At 42.0% G+C, this 20,115-nt stretch overlaps 2 protein-coding genes across 6 annotated transcripts in view; both read left to right on the plus strand.

Annotated features, from left to right (window-relative positions):
- LOC308659368 (7-dehydrocholesterol reductase-like) overlaps positions 1-7,302 on the plus strand; it is a gene marked incomplete at its 3' end in the record, with an annotated part of 41,366 nt that extends 34,064 nt beyond the window's left edge. For all 4 annotated transcript variants that reach the window (XM_081312911.1, XM_081312913.1, XM_081312910.1 and 1 more), the window contains 2 exons: positions 2,930-3,061; positions 6,838-7,302. In XM_081312911.1, the coding sequence (XP_081169037.1) occupies positions 2,930-3,061; positions 6,838-7,302 (597 nt within the window). The remainder of the gene's footprint in view (positions 1-2,929; positions 3,062-6,837) is intronic.
- LOC308659369 (7-dehydrocholesterol reductase-like) overlaps positions 1-20,115 on the plus strand; it is a 117,284-nt gene that overhangs the window by 34,026 nt on the left and 63,143 nt on the right. The window lies entirely within an intron of this gene.

A 20,115-nucleotide genomic window follows, 5' to 3' on the forward strand; every position in this document is an offset into this window, starting at 1 on the left:
CTCCCAGCTGGCCAGCGTCTCTGCTCCGGATTTTTTGGAGCAGAGCCAGGCGTTTGCGACCACCCCTGCCTGAAGGAAGGACTATGGAATAAAAGGAGCAGGCAGAGCGGTACAAGAGGAAAGGATGAAGAGGATTATTATATTTTACTCTCGAGCTTGATGGACTTTTTTAAACTTAAAGTGAAAGTGCGTCACAAGTGGAAGTAAAAGATGGCGGCTAAACCTCCCTCCAAAACTCTTCGGAGTGCTGGAACTTCTCCGACGCAACAATCATCATTGCAGGCGTTGCATCCTCCTGATGTATTGACACCGAAGGATCTACAAGATGCTCTTGAAAAACATGCTCAGGTAATTCTGGAATCAATGGGTGATAAATTTGCACAGATGGAGTAGAAATTGGAGAAATTGGAGGAGAGAATGGAAGAGAGGATGGAACAGAAGTTCAGTGTGATGAAGGCAGACATTTTGTCTTCAGTGTATAAAGTGGCTGAATGTGTGGAAGACCTGGATGAAAAAGTGGAAGATTTGACTCAAAAGAATGCCATATTAGAAGCAAAAGTATTGGAGAATGAAGATTTAAGAGACAAAATGGACAGAGAATTGAGTCTTGCTCAATATTACCAGATGCAGTTTGCTGTTAGAATCAGAGGCTTAAAAGAGAATATTAAGGAAGATCTAAAGCAGCTGATTTCTGAGGCTCTGGAAGTGGTATTGAATCAGCCAGCATCTGAAATAAAGGGAGGCATGGATAAAGTGTTTCGTGTGAATTCATGGATTGCTAGACAGAGAAAGCTGCCTAGAGATGTGGTGGTTTATTTTGTAAAGAGGGAAATTAGAGATGAAGTTATACAAGCTGCCTATGATTCTAAAGTTGTGATTGCTGATCAAGAAGTTTTGGTTCTAAAAGAAATTCCTCCAAAGATTTTAAGGAGAAGGAAGGATTTTACATTTCTTGTGCAAGAGCTCAAACAACGAGATATAAGGTTCAGATGGGAGATCCCAGTCGGGTTGACGGTGATGCATGAAGGTAAAAGGTACCGTTTGGTTACTGTGATGCAGGCGCGTGATTTTTACAATAACGTTTTAAAAGCAACCCCATTATTACTTTTGGAAGCTGCAAAGAGATCTGGAGAAGGAGAACATCAAGAGGCTGAAGATGGACAGACAGAGGAGAATGGTGCTGGAGGAGATCAAGCTACAACTTTTTTGGATGATCTTAGAGAGCAGAGGGTGACGCGTGCTGCTTTAAAACGATTAAAAAATAAAAAATAAAAGAACAAGATCAGCAGATGTCTATGGAACTTTTACAACGTACTTATAGCCAAGCAGTGGGAGGAGCACGGCCTAAAAAAGATAGTCCTATCAGAGCAGCGCTTTAAGAGCTTTGGGATGATATGCATGACAACTAAATTTTTAACTTGGAACGTTAATGGACTAAATTCACCACAGAAGAGGCAGAAAGTTTTTCAATATTTAAAACAATTCAAGATAGATGTTATATGTTTGCAAGAAACGTATATTAGGGTTGTGGATCAAAAGTATTTACTGAACTCAAGGTTGGGTACGTGATTTGTTGCTTCTGCAATGAATAAGAAAAATGGAGTGGTTGTTTATGTTAAAAGTGCTTTAACAGCAGACTTAATTGAAGCAGATAAGTATGGAAGATACGTTATGATAGAGCTGCTGCTAGAAGGCAAAAAGACGCTTTTAGTTGGATTATATGCTCCTAATCAACAACAAGCTGATTTTTTTAGTTTACTTTATACAAAGCTTACCCAGTTGGATTATAAATCTGTTATTTTTATGGGGGATTGGAATGGTGTTTTGGATGTACAGATGGACAAGGCTGGAGCTTTTAAGCGCGTCCCAGGTCATGCTAGATTGCCTAAATCCTTTTTTTTGAAATGAAGATTTTATATTAATAGTGTTTGTAGTTATTCTATATGAGCTAGAGAGTGATAGATTTTAGAGTTTACGGTTGCTAGCATGTGGTTGTTTATGATTCTTTTTTTTTGTTTTTTATACCTTGTACTTAGCTCTGGGAAGTCGGGGGGGGGGAGGGGGGGAGGGGTAAGGAGGGAGGGATAGGGGAGGGGTAGGGGGGTTTGTTAAAGATAAAATGTATGATAAAACTTTTTAATAAAAAAAAAAGTAGCCATCTATGTTAAAATCCATCTTATCAGGGGGAGGGGGTATATGATTCCATGTATCTCCTGTCTACAACCCAATACTTTCAGCAGTCCCCAAAATATTTCACACCTGTTTGCCCTCTGATTCAAGTGATTCTGAGGATATAGATAAACCACCGAGTGGCCTCAACTACTCTTGGAGAGCTAACAACCAACCCTGAGAGTGCTAATGACTAGATCAGAGGTCCCCAACCTTTTGGGCACCAGGGACCAGTTCCATGGAGAGAGGTTTTTCCGTGGACCAGAGGGTGTGTGGTTTTGTGTGCTGCCTGCATCTGGTGGATGGGGCTTTGCTTGTTTGTGTGGACTGGTTTCTGGCATGCTGAGGCCAGGTACTGGTCCATGGACCGGGGGTCGGGGATCCCTGGACTAGATGACTAGAAAGAATATAAATCCTTCCATTCCCATCAGACAGTTAAAACTGAAGAAGCTTCTTGGATAAGAAATGAAACATTTTCAAAGAAAAAAACCCAAGAAAGTCCAGTTGCCTTTTGGAAAAAGCACCTTTGCGATAAAGAGGACATTGGAGTATCATGTTCTTCAGTTACAGGGCTCTATGAAAGCGCTGATAGAATCATTAATTTAGAATTTTAATTATTAATCCTATATAAATGTAATTCCAAAAACCATGACTTGCATTTTATATCTAGATAAATTTGAGCTTCTCTCTCTCTCTCAAAGATAGCATTTATTCACATGCTTTTTTTAATAAGTGTAATAATAATGTGTATATTTTTCAGGGTCTGTACGTTCTGGACTTTTTTTGGAATGAAACATGGTATTTAACTACAATGGATATTGCTCACGATCACTTTGGATGGTATCTGGCATGGGGAGACTGTGTTTGGCTTCCCTATCTGTATACTCTGCAGGTATTTCATCATATGCGCTTACTCTGGTTTGCATTCAGCTGCTTCTAGAAACAGTAGAATTTTCCCCCCTTTAAGAAAGCACCTTGGGGATCACGATGGCTGTTCATCTTTAAGGATTTTTTTTTTGAATGTTTGGGCCTACTGCTGCAGGGAGTAAACTGCCCTGGCAGTATTATTTGGGGGAGGTAATGGGCAACTCCTACTGTGATGGTTGCTATTGGCAGTTGGAGGTTAGCTAGGAAAACAACTGGAAGCTGATGTTTTGTGTGGTGGCTGTAGGCCAGTGCCTGATAGCTGCATGCCAGAGTTGAAAAAGTGGAACACAGACTTTCAGAGAGAAACCAGAGCTGAGGAAAGAGAGAGAGAAAAGGGGAGAGAGACGGAGACTCCAAGAATTTGGATGAAGAGACCAGAGACTGGTGAAACTAGTATGAAGTGGGGGGAAAATAGAAAATATACAAAAATGTGATGATTGTTAAGTCGTGGGTTCTGGTGAGCAGAATTGAAATGCTCTGGCTGGCCTCACCAGGTTGGCCCACCCCAGAGTCAGTCTGTTCTGCAAAGTAGGCACAGCGGTTGCGGAGATTCGCCTGGTTCGCCTGGTCAGGGGTCCCATGTTGCACTTCTGAGCTTCCTGGTTCTTCCTCGGAATCAACTTTAGCTGAAAAGGGAAAACCTTGGTGGTTCTGGTGTGGGCAGGCATGGGTGCCAGTTTGAGGACTTTGGGAGGGACTTATGCCACAGTCCTCACTTAGTGACCATTCTGGAAACCTCTTTCTAAATTGGTCGATGTGTTTTCTGACCAGTCGCCCTCCCTCCAACCCACTTTGTAAGATAGGGGTCCAGATGCCTTCATTACTTGACCAGGAACCCATAAATTCCCTGGTCCATAGTTTCTGGCCCAAACCCAATCACCAATTTGCAGCCCCCTCAGGGGTTTTGGTCTACAGGCTTCGAATGCCACTCTATCTGGATGCAACCTGTTCAGTTTAGTAATTAAACGCCTTCCCCAACGAAGTTCAGCAGGACTTTTACCTGTAGCTGTGCAGGGTGTAGAATGATGACAGAGCAAAAAATCTGCCAATCTATGATGCCAGTCACCTGTGATAATGCACTTGAGTGCCTCCTTTGTTGTCCTCACCATGTGTTCAGCTTGTCCATTCGAAGAAGGATGAAATGGTGTAGACGTAGTATGTCTGATGAGGTTAGCTCTAAGAAAAGCCTGAAACTCAGCAGCAGTGAATTGAGCCCCATTATCAGAAACCAAAACATCAGGCAAACGATGTGTTGCAAAGAGTTTTCTCAGCACCTGGATGGTCCTAGCAGTAGTCATAGTAGGGACTGGAACTACTTCCAGCCATTTTGAGTGGCTATCCACTACTATCAGGAAAAGCTGTCCTTGAAAAGGCCCAGCGTAGTCTATGTGAACCCTGGACCAGAGGGTATGTGTTTCTTCCCATCTGTGAACTGGGGCCTGAGGCATTTCAGGCCTAGATTGCTGGCAAGTATAGCAACCATGAACTTGATCCTCTACAGCCTCATCCAGGCCAGGCCACCAAAGGTAGCTTCTAGCTAAGGCTTTCATTCGTACAATGCCTGGATGGCCTTCATGTAAAGATTGTAAGACTCTGTCCCTTAATGAAGTGGGGATTGGAATTGAAGGTGGAAGTGGTACAGGTAGTCCTTGTCTTACAACCATAATGAAGCCTGCTCATTGCAGTCATAAAGTGGATATGATCAAAAAGGGTTGAAAAGGAGCAAGACCCCTTTAATGAAAAGGTGGAAAAGACAGGTTCAGAAAAGGAGGCGAGATTGTCTTGCAGGAATACAAGCTAATTTGAGGGCTAATGGACATGGAACTCCGTTTCTATCTGTCCTATTTGCCATCATTTGCTCCCTAGACAATAAAATGGATGATCTGAAACTTGAACTGGCCACGAACAAGCAGTGTATATCAGAGGTAGTGGCCCTTTGAGAGCTGTATGCAACGAAATTTCATTTTAATGTATGCCGTTCGGTGTACATTCAAAGTGACAATAAAGTTGTTGTTGTTGTTGTTGTTGTTGTTGTTGTTATTATTATTATTATTTTTATTATTATTATTATTATTATTATTATTATTATTATTAATTATTATTATTAGAGCCTGCACATTGTGGTCATAAAGTGGGCCATAAAGTGGATGTGATTGATCCAATTTTATGGTCATTTTTTTGTAGCAGCTGTAAAATGAACAGTGTGATCATTAAGCAAATTCATTATTCACTATTGGGTGTTTTGCTGGAAACTGCAAGTAAACACCAATTTTTGGTAAAAACATCTCAAATCATGGTCATATGTCATTGGCACTACAAACAGCCATGCTTGGTTATCAGAACTTCAGATGTAAATCCCTTTTTCAGGGTCCATTATAACTTCAGAAGGTTGCTAAGTGGCCAGTTGTAAGTTGAGGACCACTTGTAGTGTTGTTGTGAAGAAAGGCCCCTGGCACAATTCTGAACCTGATAAGCTAGCAGATAAAGTAAGCAATGGCTATGAGTTGACAATGAATTGTCAGGTCAGGATTGCCGTGGCTGATAAAGATTGGAGATTGCTGGTGAAGTCACCTGTGGTCACTGGTGATTAGAAGGTGCATTTTGTTATTGCAGAGGTATGATCCAAGTCTGGGTGAGAGACAGGGAAGAGTAGTAGGCAGGCCCCCTTGAAACAGAGAATAAAACTGCCCTGAAGTTGAGTAATGGGTCAGTCGGATGGGGTTCCAAATAGGTGTGGGAAAGGATCAACATGATTGTTGTGAATGTGGGGGAAGTTCACAGGCTAGCAAGAGTGGCTTTGGCTTCATATGTCTATGGAGATTCTCATGGTTGTCCCAGAGGTGCTTTTTCAAAAGGCAACTGGACTTTCTTTGTTTTTCCTTGAAGATGTTTCGCTTCTCATCCAAGAGGTTTCTTCAGAACTAAAGAAGCTTCTTGGTTGAGAAAGGAAACGTCTTCAAGAAAAACAAAGAAAGTCCAGTTGCCTTTTGAAAAAGCACCTTTGGGACTTTGGTTTCATAGCTGGAAGTTGGGATACAATAACAGGAGTTGAAAAGGATCTCATAGTCAGGGTTCCAGAGATTGACATGAATGGTCAGATCACTTTTGCTGGATAGGCTGAAGGGGGAAAATGATGCAGAGATGTTAATGTACACACAGGTCGTTTTTGAGCAGTTTAGAAATGTGAAATATAAATAAATAAATACTTCTCAACTGTCACTTAATGACAGTTCAAAGTTAGAACAGACTGAGGAAAAGTTACTTACGATCTGGAGGAAAGAAGCTTCCGTGCCAAAGCTCCAGCTTCTTTCTAGCCTTACTTGCCTTCAGAAACCTGCTGTTTGCTAGCTTTTTAGCCAGAAAGCTAGTGAATCTGATGTTTCTGTGCCAGCCAGAGAAAAGAAGATCCTGAAGATTGAGCACACAGAGGGGAAGGGAACCACCAAGTGGGTCTTCACCTAACACTAAAAGAGATGGACTTTTATATGATCATTATTGTGGATGCCAGTTGAGCATCTCTGGGGCAGAATCCTGAGACACATAGGGCCCTAATGGTTAAAATCAACGCTTTGAATTGCTTTGTGGATGAGGTTAGATATTGTGGAGAAAGTCTATGTGTTTGTTAAAAGTTGACACTGAGGACTTAAGCAAGAACCCAGATAATGAAAAGGAAAATAAAGAGTGCTGACTAAATCTGACAATATGTTACCGGTTTTTTTTTCTCATTTTTTTTTACCTCAGGGGTTGTACTTGGTCTATCATCCTGTCCAGCTTACTACCAGTTATGCAGTTGGAATTCTTCTAATGGGTTTGATGAGCTACTTTATTTTCAGAATTGCCAATCATCAGAAAGATTTCTTCCGTCGCACTGATGGCAACTATAAAATATGGGGCGAGAAACCCAAATATATTGAATGTACCTACACATTAATCAATGGAACTAAACAGTACAGTAAATTGTTGATTTCAGGATTCTGGGGTATGGCCCGCCATTTTAACTATACTGCAGACTTGATTGGCTCCCTGGCATACTGCCTGTGCTGTGGTTTTAATCATATTCTTCCTTATTTCTACATAATTTATATGATCATTATCCTGGTCCATCGATGCATTAGAGATGAACATCGATGCTCCCACAAGTATGGCAAAGACTGGAAAAGATATACTGATGTAGTACCCTACCGACTCATTCCAGGGATTTTCTAAATGCTTATTTTAGACTTAAAATATTTTGCAACAACAAGTTTGCAAATACATTTATCAGCAGTATTTTTGGCGCATATAATGGTGTATGATTTGCTTACTTCTTAATATGTTAAAAATAACATATTTAACATAAAATAAAATGCACATTATATAAACCTTTAAAAGTTATTTTTGTTTTGTTTTTTTTAAGTTTCTTTTTGTACTGATTTGTTTTGCCTCCTCCCCACCCCAAATTAAAAAAAACCCATCCAGTAATTTCAGTTTTACTAATCTGGCTAAAGGGAAATTGTGACTATAACTGCCAAGAAGATTATTTATATTGCCATGTGATGATTGTCCCATTATTGTACTTGCATTGAAGATTCTGGAGTGTTCAACACCCTCTAAATCCATACATTTCCATTTTGAAAATGATTGAGTAATGATAAACACTTCAATGAAAGTTTTGACGCACTGTATATCCAATGTAAAATAGGCCAACAGCATGTTAGGGATAATAAGTCATGGTATCAAAAATAGAGATGCCAATCTCATAATGTCCTTTTACAAACCATTGATGCAACCCCCTGGAATATTTTGTACAGTTCTGGTCACTGCACCTCAGAAAGGATATAGTGGAGCTAGAAAAGGTTCAGTAGAGGGCAACTAAGCTAACCAAGGGACTAGAACATCTTCCCTTAAAATATTGAAAAGAATAAAAACCTGGCACCAAATCAAACTTCTAAAGTTCAGATTATCTCCCAGCATTTGGGGGGAAAGCCAAGTCTTTCACGTGACTGTGGGGGGGGGATGATGCTACAAAGATCGTTAAATGTGAAAGCTTTGGTTAATCTAAATCACTTTTTTGAGTGCCGTTGTAACTTAGAATGGTCACCAAATGAACTGTTGTAAGTCGAGGACTACCTCTACATTCAGTTAGCCACAAGTTCTCAGGGGGCCATTTAAGCCCTTCCTTCCTTTTTATTGCTATTTTAAAGAAGGGTTCGGTACAGTTACACACGTCTCCTTCCAGCTCTGAGGGAAGCTGTGTATATTACACTGCAATTTTAATCCTCGGCAGCATTTATCCGAAGCTCTCAAAATGGTTCCACTGAACGAGGGGCAGAGAGAAGCAAGCCACCTCCAGGCCGCCAAGGGCCTGGTTCAGAGTCCCGGCTCCAAGTGGGCGTGACCCGAGCCCCTCCTTTTATCTTTCGAGGGACAGGTCCGAGGGCATGTTTCTGGCCGTAACCAGGAAGTCAAACCAGGAAACTCCTGGGACCACCGGGCCAGCGGTGACTCTGGACCGCTGACCATGGAGGGTGCCGGCCCCGTGGTAAGCAGCAAATGGCGGGAAGGCGAGATGAAGGAGAGCCCGAGAGGAGGCCTGGAAGTAAGGCAGGCAGGAACTACAACAAGGGTGTTGGCTGTGTTTCAGTCCCACTGTTTTCCACGTGATCCTCAAAAGAGTTTGGGGTCAAGGTTGAACGCGGTTCTTGCCCCCCAAAGTCGAGGTCAGCCACCGATCTCCCAGCTTCATTTGTAGAAGGATTGTCAGGGTGGGCAGCTACAACTAATAGAAGCAGATGGGCGCAAGTTCGCTATGCCCTTCCCCCTTCACCTCCGGGCAGATGTACTTAGCACAGGAAAGTTTATTTAAATCCCCAAATGAGAAAGGAGCGATTACAGATGATGTACATCATCATCATCAATTAAATATCAAGTAAACTGTCAACATACAACTTTAATTGATGATGCTGATGGTGATGGTCCAGTATGAAAATTGAGTGCAAAGTTGCCCACTATTTGGAAATAATGATGATAACCTTGCTTCTGTGGTTAAAAAGAGAGGCCCATCAACTTTTCCTAAATGGAAAGACTCATCCTTTTCAGTGAAAGCAAGTTAAATAGAAGGAAATCCATTATTTTTTTTTAAGAGTTAGGATTCCAATTTGTCTAGATTTAGAAGTGAAGAAATATATAAAGCTCATTTTATAATTTCAAATATTTTGGATCTTTACCGTCAATACTATAAATGACTAAACTAAAATAGTAGGATGGAAAACATTTTCTGCTTTGGGAAACCATCTTTTCATAGAAGGGCTGTTTCCAGCAGTAGAATTATGTTATTTGAGAAAAATCACTTTAAACCTAGAGGATTTAGTATAAGCTCACAAGAATGATATATAGAGAGGACTTCCGCTAAAAGAGAAGGAAAAACTAACTCAGTAGTTTATAATAGATTTTTTTGTATTTGTCTGTTGGTATTTGTTTATTCCTGTTTTTGAATTATACAGTGTTACTGCAGTACTTGTCATTAATTGGTTATGGAAGTACCAAACCACATGACTTACCACATGACTCTTTCTTTAGGCTGGGAAGAACTTTCTGTCTGCCCCTTTTCTTATGTCAGTGACTTCCCAAATGGCCGACTTCCTGTCCATTCTCTATGGCCGTCCCTCTCTTCCTATCGCAACATGCCAAGTATCAAAAAACAATGAGTACTGGGACAACATTTTCGCATCAAAATGAGTCGAGTACCAAATTCGATGAGTTTTAAAGCAGTTACTAGGGTACCACTGTATAATCTCCTGTGTTAATAGATTTGTCAAAGTTATTTTGTGACTTTTTAAATATTTCTCAATTATCTGTACCCATATTTAATAATAAAGGGATTTTTGATTGCACTGCAGACAAAGCTGCTTTCTAAGAATGTATTACTATATTATTAAATATTAAATAACTTTATTTCTAAAAATATTGTGCATGAAAAGCCAGGGAATAATCCACTTTCAGAAGAAGCATTCAATCAAACGTAATATACAGGTAGTCCTCACAGTGACCACAGTTGGGACTGACAACTTCATAATCACTAAACACAAAATCAAGTGAGCGCAGCATGTTTTTACTTCCAGATTCTCCATTAACTTTGCTTGTTGCAAGCCAGTTGGGAAGCATGCAAATGGCAATCATGTGAGTGCAGGACAGTGCGGCGGTTGTAAACAATGGTTGCATTGTTATAACTTCAGACGGCTGCTAAACAAAACGGTAGGTGAGGGTTATCTGTATATGTCTTATATAAAAGGATTACCTTGAATGTTAACAGTGCAGTTTGACCCTGTGTTAATTCATCATGTATTTATAAACCAATTTTCCTTTGTTATCACACAGGTATTTTATCTCCAAAGGTGCAGTAGTCGATCAACTAGGAGGAGATTTAAATTCAACCCCACTTCATTGGGCAATTAGGTTTGAAGCAAATCCTTCTTTTGATTATTGAAATGCTTACAGTTGCCTGGGTAGTATTGTGATAAAGTAAAGGTAAAGGTTTCCCCGCACATGCATGCTAGTCGTTTCCGACTCTAGGGGCCGGTGCTCATCTCCGTTTCAAAGCCAAAGAGCCAGTGCTTGTCTGAGGACGTCTCTGTGGTCATGTGGCCAGCATGACTAGACGCCAAAGGTGCACGGAACGCTGTTACCATCCCACCGGAGTGGTCCCTATTTTTCTACTTGCAATTTTACGTGCTTTCGAACTGCTAGGTTGGCAGAAGCTGGGACGAGTAACAGGCGCTCACTCTGCTATGCGGCGCTCGGGATTGGACCCACCAAACTGCCAACCTTCCGATGGACAAGCTCAGCATCCTAACCCACTGAGCCACTGTGTCCCTCTTAGTATTGTGATACAGAAGGGCAAACTGAAGTTTTGATTTTGTGACAGTGACTTTAAAATTTGCATCTTTCATCTCGCAGCCAAAGACTTGCTTAAGTGGGATTTTAGGTCAACCTAGAGTTCTGTCCTTCTACATAAAAAAAATGGGGCTGGGAAATAGAAGCCACTCAGTTGTTAAGAAGACTGACATAAGACAAAGTGAACATCAGGAAAAACTAGTCGATGCTCTGAGAGGTTTTGTGCTGATATCTTGCAAGCCAAACATCTTCCCATGTTCCTGTCTTCCATACTGACTACAGATAGTCTTTGCTTAATGATCCTAATTGGGATCAGAATTTCTATCGCTAGAGTCAACAATAAGCTGAGGATCTGAGGGTAGGTTTTGTTGGTGCTAGACTTGCCTCCACGCCTCATTGAATCCTGCAAGCCAGCTCTCTAGGACAACTTTTAATGTGCGCTTCAGAACACATGCCAGAAGCGGTCCTGGAAAACCTGTCTGTGGACTTCAGTGTGCTGGAAGCTGCTGGCCCTTTGCACTGCTTTGCAGGAGGAAAGCTGGAGCAAGAGCAAGCACAGGCCCACCTTAGTTCTTGCTGAAGCCTGCCCTCATCTGTTGCGCCGAGCGACCGATCAGGGTTCCGGCCTCAACTCTTAGAGCCCCGTAACAGGGGTGAGAATTTAGAGGGACCCTCGCAAGGGTGAACACCTTGAATATGGAAGGATTTTGCCCTTTGCCACCAACCCAGTCTGCCGGACGTTCCGACGGTCACACTTGGGAACTGCGATAGCGCAGAAACAGGATCCTAGGACAAACTGAGGCACCAACACAAGTTTGTTCAAGGTGAGAGAGCACAGAGTGCCCGGGGGTGGATGGTGTTGCCCCCCGAACAGCTTTGCACAGCACTCTTTTATTGAGCAGTTTCATCAGGGAGGGGGAAGTACACACATGAGAGAGCAACATATGGAAGGTCATAGGAAAACATAACTCATTGCATACAACTGCTAATGAAGAGAGCAAACCATATGGAAGGTCATAGGAAAACATAACTCATTGCATACAACTGCTAATGAAGAGAGCAAACCATATGGAAGGTCATAGGAAAACATAACTCATTGCATACAACTGCTAATGAAGAGAGCAAAAGTCATTACAGGAAACAATAAAGCATAGCTTATCATATACAAATGCTAACAGAGAACTGCTAATGAAGAGGGCAAAGGTCATTACAGGAAACAATAAAGCATAGCTTATCGTATACAAATGCTAACAGAGAAGACAAGGGTTGTCACAGGAAGGCATAACTTGAGGCAAGGACAATTACAAGAGACATTATCACAGGAAGGCATAACTTGAGGCAAGGACAATTTCAAGAGACAGGAAGCCATATGACAATTACAGGAGACAAGTCTTGTTATATACAATTGTAAATGAAGCAGGAGACAAAGGTTTATCACTAGAGACAGGAATGTAGAACTTTATAACCTTGTATACAATTGTAAATGGAGCAGGCAGAAGTTTTATCACTAGAGACAGGAATGCAGAACTTTATAACTTTCAATATAGGAATCAAAAAAGGTCTTTGGGAGTCTAGGATAACTACAACTCCTCCTTTTCTGTTTTTTAAGGCCAATTACTGAGAAGTCCCCTCAATGTAGTCCAGAACTTTCTCTTCTAGGATACTTACGCGGGAAAAAGAGAAATCCTTCGATACCTCCTGTGCCGGCGCCAGTGTTCCTTTCAAAGAGTGTTGGTGTGAGGGTTCATCAGAGGTAAATTCTAAAAGAGGATGTTTGCATTCACTGTCAACAGTGTGTTTCATCAACAGAATGTCATCGCTAATGCTGCTCAGCCTTCGTTGTAGAAAATCTAAAAGTTTACCCATAACACATGGGCCAATTACACATGCAAGTAATAATAAAATTAAAGGACCAGCTATGGCTGAGAAAAGGGTGGTCAGCCAGGGAGAGAAGTTAAACATTCCTTGATACCAAGTATAATGCTGGGAGCGTTCCCCTTCTCTGTCTTTCAATCGTTTGTTTAATTCTGCCATGGAGTCAAGCACAGTCAAAGAAATACTGTTAGTAATACTTCTGATAAAAATAGGCAAGACACAAGGTAAAATAATACATCCTAATACAATCATACCAATTAAAGCTACAATAGCTTGTAAACCAGGTAATTTGGGAAACCAGGAGCCAAGTAATTCCTGAAAGTTGAAACCATTTCAAGTTTGGACAGGAACATGAGCTACAGAGTTCACATAGATGATGATGGTAGACTCGTTGTTAACAACAGGTTGTTCCTTCTGGGTCCATGCGATGGGCAAAAACAGTGTGAAAAGAGTCATTTTTGACTGGAACCAATGTCAAAGGTGTGAGCCATTGTAAAGAACGGGATGGGATAGCTGGTGAAGTGGAGGCACAATGAAATGCTGCAGGCTGAGTAGGCGGCAAAACTTTGACATCTGGGGTAAGCTTTCAGATGGAATTGTGTTTTAGTGGCATCAGTCAGTGGTGTTAAAGCTGAAAAAAGTCACAAACCATGCTGTCACAAACCATGCTGTCATCTTTAATGGGTTCTGCAGTTGTGTTTGTGGAGGCATGATACGGACGAACGTGGCGACCGGGGATCCACAGCACTTTGTCTGGCAGTTGAGCAGCTGCGTAGCCTCTTCCCCAAGTGAGAAGGTCTGCAGGGCCTTTCCAAGTTAGGTCTGGAAGTTGGTGATACCACACTTTGGGTTTAGGCTGATCTGCAACTGGAGATGAAAAATGCTGCTCTGCAGCTGTGGTTAAGGGATAGCCAGTCAAGTTGGAAAAGTTTAGAGTGTAGAGGCAAAGATTAAGAGTTTCTTGCATTGCTGGGAGGTTGGGGTTTCATTTTCCCCCGTTCTGATTTTTATAGCGATCTAAAGCATGTTTCAAGGTTTGGTTAGCTCTTTCCACCAAGGCTTGGCCTTGGCTATTATATGGAATTCCAAATTTGTGTGTGATTTGCCAATGATGACAAAATTTTGCCATGGCTTGACTGCTGTAGGCAGGGCCATTATCTGTTTTGAGTTCTTTTGGACATCCCAGCACTGCAAAGGTCCGAATACAATGATTAATGACATGTTTGCTGGCTTCTCCCCTTTGGGGGGTAGCCATGATGAATCCTGAAAAGGTATCAATTGAAACATGCAAATACTTCCATGGGGCAAATGGTGCATATTGTGTGACATCCATTTGCCAAATTTGGCAAGGCTCCAATCCCCTTGGATTTACACCCATAGGAATTGCAGTTGCTTGTTTGCTGCATGTTGGGCACTGCTGGCGAATTGCAATTGCTTCTGCAGCGGTGATGCCAAACTGCTTTTGCAAAGCTTTGGAATTTTGATGGAAATATGAATGACTTTCCCAGGGGGTGAGGGGTTGCAAGGAACAGGCTGAAGGTCCGGAGGCAGCCTGATCTGCAACATTGTTTCCCTCTTGCAAAAAACCTGGAAAAGGCTGATGACTACGAATGTGAGCAACAAAAACAGGATGTTGGCGTTCAAAAAGCAAATTTTGCAAGGTTAAAAAAAAGTTGTAACAAATCTGGTTGAATGGAGGGGGATAAATAAGATCCATAAATCACTTGAATTGTGTGATAAACATAAAAGCTATCCACAATAAGATTCAAAGGTTGAAAGGAAAAAAGTTGACAAGCCAAAATTGAAGCAGCCAGTTCAGCTTTTTGAGCTGACCGCTGGGGTGTTGTTTGCTTGGTTATCCAGTGACCATTTTCCAACCAGGCACAGGCGCCACACTCCTTGCTCCCATCTGCAAAAACTGTAACAGCTGAATGTAGGGGGTGAGGAGACAAGGGTGACAACCAGTCAATGGGTACAGTGCGAACAATTTGCATTGCAAACGATAATTGGGTGGTGGGTGGCAAGAAACCTTGCCATGCCAATCAGCTAAGGAAAATTGCAATTCACTTGAGGTTTGAAAAAATGATTCCCAAATTTGCAAAGACATAGGCACAAAAAGAGTGTCTATTTCCAGCCCAATCAAGGCTTTCGTTCGGTGATGGATTTTAAAAATCAATTGAGCTAATTGTGCTTCTCTGGTTAAAACAGAAACTTTGGGCGTGTGGGATAAATGAATCCACTCCAAAATTTTCAATTGGTTAGCACATTAAACAATAGCAGCAGTAAATAGTCCAGGCGTGTTTAAAATAATAGCAGCAAAAGGAACATCCGACTCCCATCATGCAACATCCACCTCTCACTTTCTTCTACTTCCCATGTTTCTCCCTTTCCATATTTCTATAGTACATTCTTGTTCCTTCAGCATTCTAAGGCTTGTGTTAAGGCATACAATTCATGCATGCAATTCACAAATCTGTGCAAACCAACTTAAAAACCACTTTTCTGTTTCTCCCTTCTATATCCATTCATTCACTGCCCTTCTGCCACTCTGGCCTAACTTCTGTCTTCTGTTTCTCTTAGCTATTAATCAATCCTCTACATTTCTCTTCTCCAAAAGTATTGAAGATTCCATAATCATATTTGGAGTCAGTGTATATGTTCCCCTTTTCCTGTATTAACAATCTCAGAGCCTATTGTAAGGTATAAAATCCACAGGTTAGTGCTGATTAAGAGAGGGAAATTCTCCCAGATATCACCTTCTATCAATGTGTCCTGCACACAGACACAAAAACATCAAAAACAAAAAAACAAAAACAAAAAACAACTCCACAAAAAGATCAGAGTAATTTCTTTTGGGTGATGTTTAACTAAAACTCAAAAAATTTCAAAAACTTGTCCAACAATTAATCTCTCCTCTTCCGAGTAAAAAAAAATTGCAAGCTGAAACTGCAAGAGTGGGCATCAAGTTTCACATCCACCCCCCTTTCTCAGACTGGAATTCTAAGCAGAGAAAAAAATGGTTAAAAGGACCAGCCACCCCCCCCTCTTCTGGCTGTCTCTCCCTTTCTCACTCTTAAAGTAACAGAGCGGGGTTGGGGGGGGGAAAGAAACTTTACAAAAATCTCACCACCAAAAAAAAAAATAGTTTGCTCTCCTTTACATGCATTTTCCATAAATTCTCTCACACATCATCCATGGCTTTTACAACAATAAAAATCTGTAGTTTACTGTTCCTTTCACAGCCTGGGACGGGGTGAGGGGTGGTAGGTGGGTTTGAGGGCTAACACACTCACATTTACATATCAGCAAATTAACTCATTCACTTCCATTCTGACTGCTTGCATAAACAATTTCACATACAAAAATTCCATTTCATACTTTCTCCAGACAAACCATACATTGTTAAATAAGGCCTTTTTGTTTGGTGTTATCAGAGAGGATTTTGACCCTCTTCCAAGTCTTGGAAATAACACAGAACAACATAGACAGACATATATACACAGATATATAAAACAGAACAAAACACACATATCAATTTGGGGTTTTAGGCCAAAACAATAATCCAAAGAGCTAGATTAAAAGAAAAAGAAGAAAAACTTGGTTTTATTTCTTTGATTTTTCTTTTCTTTAGGTTTCAACAACAACTACTTTCCTATTCTTTGATTTGGTAGACCAGAATTGTCAATTTAGCTTGGCTCAGAGCCTGCAATGGGAAGGTAGATCTCAGACAAGTCCAGGCAGTTGAAATCAACAGGCGCGCCCCTGGACTTTACTGAGAACAGCTCGCCCCAAGAGGCTCTTTCAAGCCCCACATAAGCCAATTTTAACAGGAGTTCATTTCGGGCATATTCATAATTGATCCCTATTTACTCCTTGAGGTAATCCAGCAAGAATTTTTTCTCTATTTCTTTTTTATTTATATTCAGATTCCCAAACAAGATATTGTGATAGAGTCAAAACCATGTTAGCTATAGATATTCAGTCAATTAAACACATGGTATAAGTGTTACCTATACTTATTAAAAATCCTTGCACATAGTTGATCAATTCATGATGCAAGGGTGTATACTCTTGGATTGGTTAACCTCCAGCTGCTGGTGCCGGCAAAAAATTAACAGGATAACAAGATGACAAATCTTCCATGTTCAATTGTGATATAACAGATTCTGGCTGAGCCTGAGGGGCTCAGCCGCAGCTGAGGTGCCCTGCTGAGTTTCTCCCGGCTGAATCCTCATAAGGAGGGGGAGCCGGAGAAACTGAAAAGGCTTAATGAAAAAGAGAATCAGTGAAAAGTTCAGAGGGGTTAGAAGCATTAAGAGGAAAAGAAATGTCAGCCTTTGTTGTCGGGCTGGCTGACTGCCCCCCCTCTAGATTCCCTGCTGGGGGCCAGAAGAGGCGTGGCCAAACAGCACGCGATAATCAGCGATGGTCATATGAGTGCCAAGGTAATTCAAACCTGTGATCAGGCCGAGAGTGTATTTAGAATGAAGGCCATATTGAGTCACAGCAGCTTTAATGTCCTTAATAGTTTTTGGAGTCAGAGGAGTATAAACAGGTAGTTCGGGTGGAGGTGGTGGTGGGGCAGCAGCACAAGCTTCTAAATCCTCTGGATATAATATCCCGGAGGCATGAGCTGCAAGCATAGAGTGAACAAAAGGTGCCCCTTGAGTGGGGCGGGGAGGCGGAGGAGGGAGATTTGGAGAAGGAGGAGGAGGGAAGGGGGGAGGAGGGGGTTTAGAAATAGTAATGGCAACAAGCTCAGAGGCTTTTTCCTCTTTGTTGGGAGCAGAGAGAGGGACAGGCACAGCGGGGCAAAGAGAAGAGGCAGAAGGAAGATTCTCTGGAGGCAGAGCAGAGGGGGGACAGGCACAGCAATAGGAGGAAGTTTCTCTGATTTTTCATAGGGTGGGGGCGGCACGGATGAAGGCGGAAGATCAGAAGAGTGATCAAGAGGTTTAGAGGTAGAAGATGTCAGATCTAAAGGAGATGGCAAAAGTTTTAATGCTGCCATCACTGCTTGCCATGCGGACAAAATGTCAGCAGGCGCCCTGGGATGATTGTGAAGATATTTACCTAGCTTTTCCCAGGTTATAATAGACAAAGTGCCTGATTCCGGATAAGCCGGACAATTTTTGTTAATATATTGTAAAAGTTTTGTTAAAAGTCTCTTTCCTACAGGATGGACCATGGTGCCATTGTGTTTTTGAACAAAATTAGCCTTCTGCACTATATTAAAAAGTTTGTCCCTATGACCTGACAAAACTTTGAAAAGTGGGGAGCCCATTACTCACGATTAGAAGCCTTCTCCGAGGTGCGTGGTAACAGGAGTGCAGGCAGTACACCCCTGGACAGGAGTCGTACTGTGGAGTTGAAGCCGCGATCCAACGGACGAGCCCCCAGTTGTTGCGCCAAGCGACCGATCAGGGTTCCGGCCTCAACTCTTAGAGCCCCGTAACAGGGGTGAGAATTTAGAGGGACCCTCGCAAGGGTGAACACCTTGAATATGGAAGGATTTTGCCCTTTGCCACCGACCCAGTGTGCCGGACGTTCCGACGGTCACACTTGGGAACTGCGATAGCGCAGGAACAGGATCCTAGGACAAACTGAGGCACCAACACAAGTTTGTTCAAGGTGAGAGAGCACAGAGTGCCCGGGGGTGGATGGTGTTGCCCCCCGAACAGCTTTGCACAGCACTCTTTTATTGAGCAGTTTCATCAGGGAGGGGGAAGTACACACATGAGAGAGCAACATATGGAAGGTCATAGGAAAACATAACTCATTGCATACAACTGCTAATGAAGAGAGCAAACCATATGGAAGGTCATAGGAAAACATAACTCATTGCATACAACTGCTAATGAAGAGAGCAAAAGTCATTACAGGAAACAATAAAGCATAGCTTATCATATACAAATGCTAACAGAGAACTGCTAATGAAGAGGGCAAAGGTCATTACAGGAAACAATAAAGCATAGCTTATCGTATACAAATGCTAACAGAGAAGACAAGGGTTGTCACAGGAAGGCATAACTTGAGGCAAGGACAATTACAAGAGACATTATCACAGGAAGGCATAACTTGAGGCAAGGACAATTTCAAGAGACAGGAAGCCATATGACAATTACAGGAGACAAGTCTTGTTATATACAATTGTAAATGAAGCAGGAGACAAAGGTTTATCACTAGAGACAGGAATGTAGAACTTTATAACCTTGTATACAATTGTAAATGGAGCAGGCAGAAGTTTTATCACTAGAGACAGGAATGCAGAACTTTATAACTTTCAATATAGGAATCAAAAAAGGTCTTTGGGAGTCTAGGATAACTACACTCATCATTCCGCTTTGTTCAATTCTGCCACCACCTGACTTCCGGTGGCTCCGCGGCGACGAAGGGAGCCTTCCCGGGCTGCCCGCGGCTCAGCTGTTGTTTTTTCGCCCGAAACAGCGCCGATCAGCTGTTCGGGCGAATCTGAAGCCCCCTCCTCGGGAGAAGAGGAGGGGGCGAGCTCCCAGGTAGGGGTAGAGTTCTCCAGGGCCGCCTGAGCTTATGGCTTGGGCGGCTGAAGGATTGAACTCCCCCGTAGCCTGGGCTGCTCCCAGCTGGCCGTCGCCTCTGCTCCTGACTTCTTGGAGCAGAGCCAGCCGTCTGCGACCACTCCTGCCTGAAGGAATGACTATGATTTAAAGGAGCAGGCAGAGCGATACAAGAGGAAATGGTAAAGAGGATTACTATGTTTTACTCTCCAGCTTGATGGACTTTTTTGGATTACAAATCTGAAGTGAAAGTGCGTCATATTTGGTAAAAGATGGCGGCTAAACCACCCCCTAAAACTCTTCGGAGTGCTGGAACTTCTCCCGTGCAACAATCATTATTGCAGGCGCTGCATCCTCCTGATGTATTGACATCAAAGGACTTACAAGATGCTCTTGAAAAACATACCCAGGTAATTTTGGAATCAATTAATATTAGATTTGCACAGATGGAGGAGAAATTGGAGAAATTGGAGGAGAGAATGGAGGAGAGGATGGAACAGAAGCTCAAAGCAATGAGGGTAGACATCTTGACTTCAGTGTGTAAAGTGGCTCGGTGTGTGGAAGAATTGGAGGGAAAGCTAGAAGACTTGACTCAAAAGAATGCTATATTAGAAGCAAAAGTATTGGAGAATGAAAATAAAATGGAAAAGGAACTGTGTCTTGCTCAATATTTCCAGATGCAGTTTGCCATTAGAATTAGAGGCTTAAAGGAGAATACTAAGGAAGATCTAAAGCA

Source organism: Vipera berus (genome assembly GCF_964194415.1).
Source record: "Vipera berus genome assembly, chromosome: 1".
Taxonomy (NCBI): Eukaryota; Metazoa; Chordata; class Lepidosauria; order Squamata; family Viperidae; genus Vipera; species Vipera berus.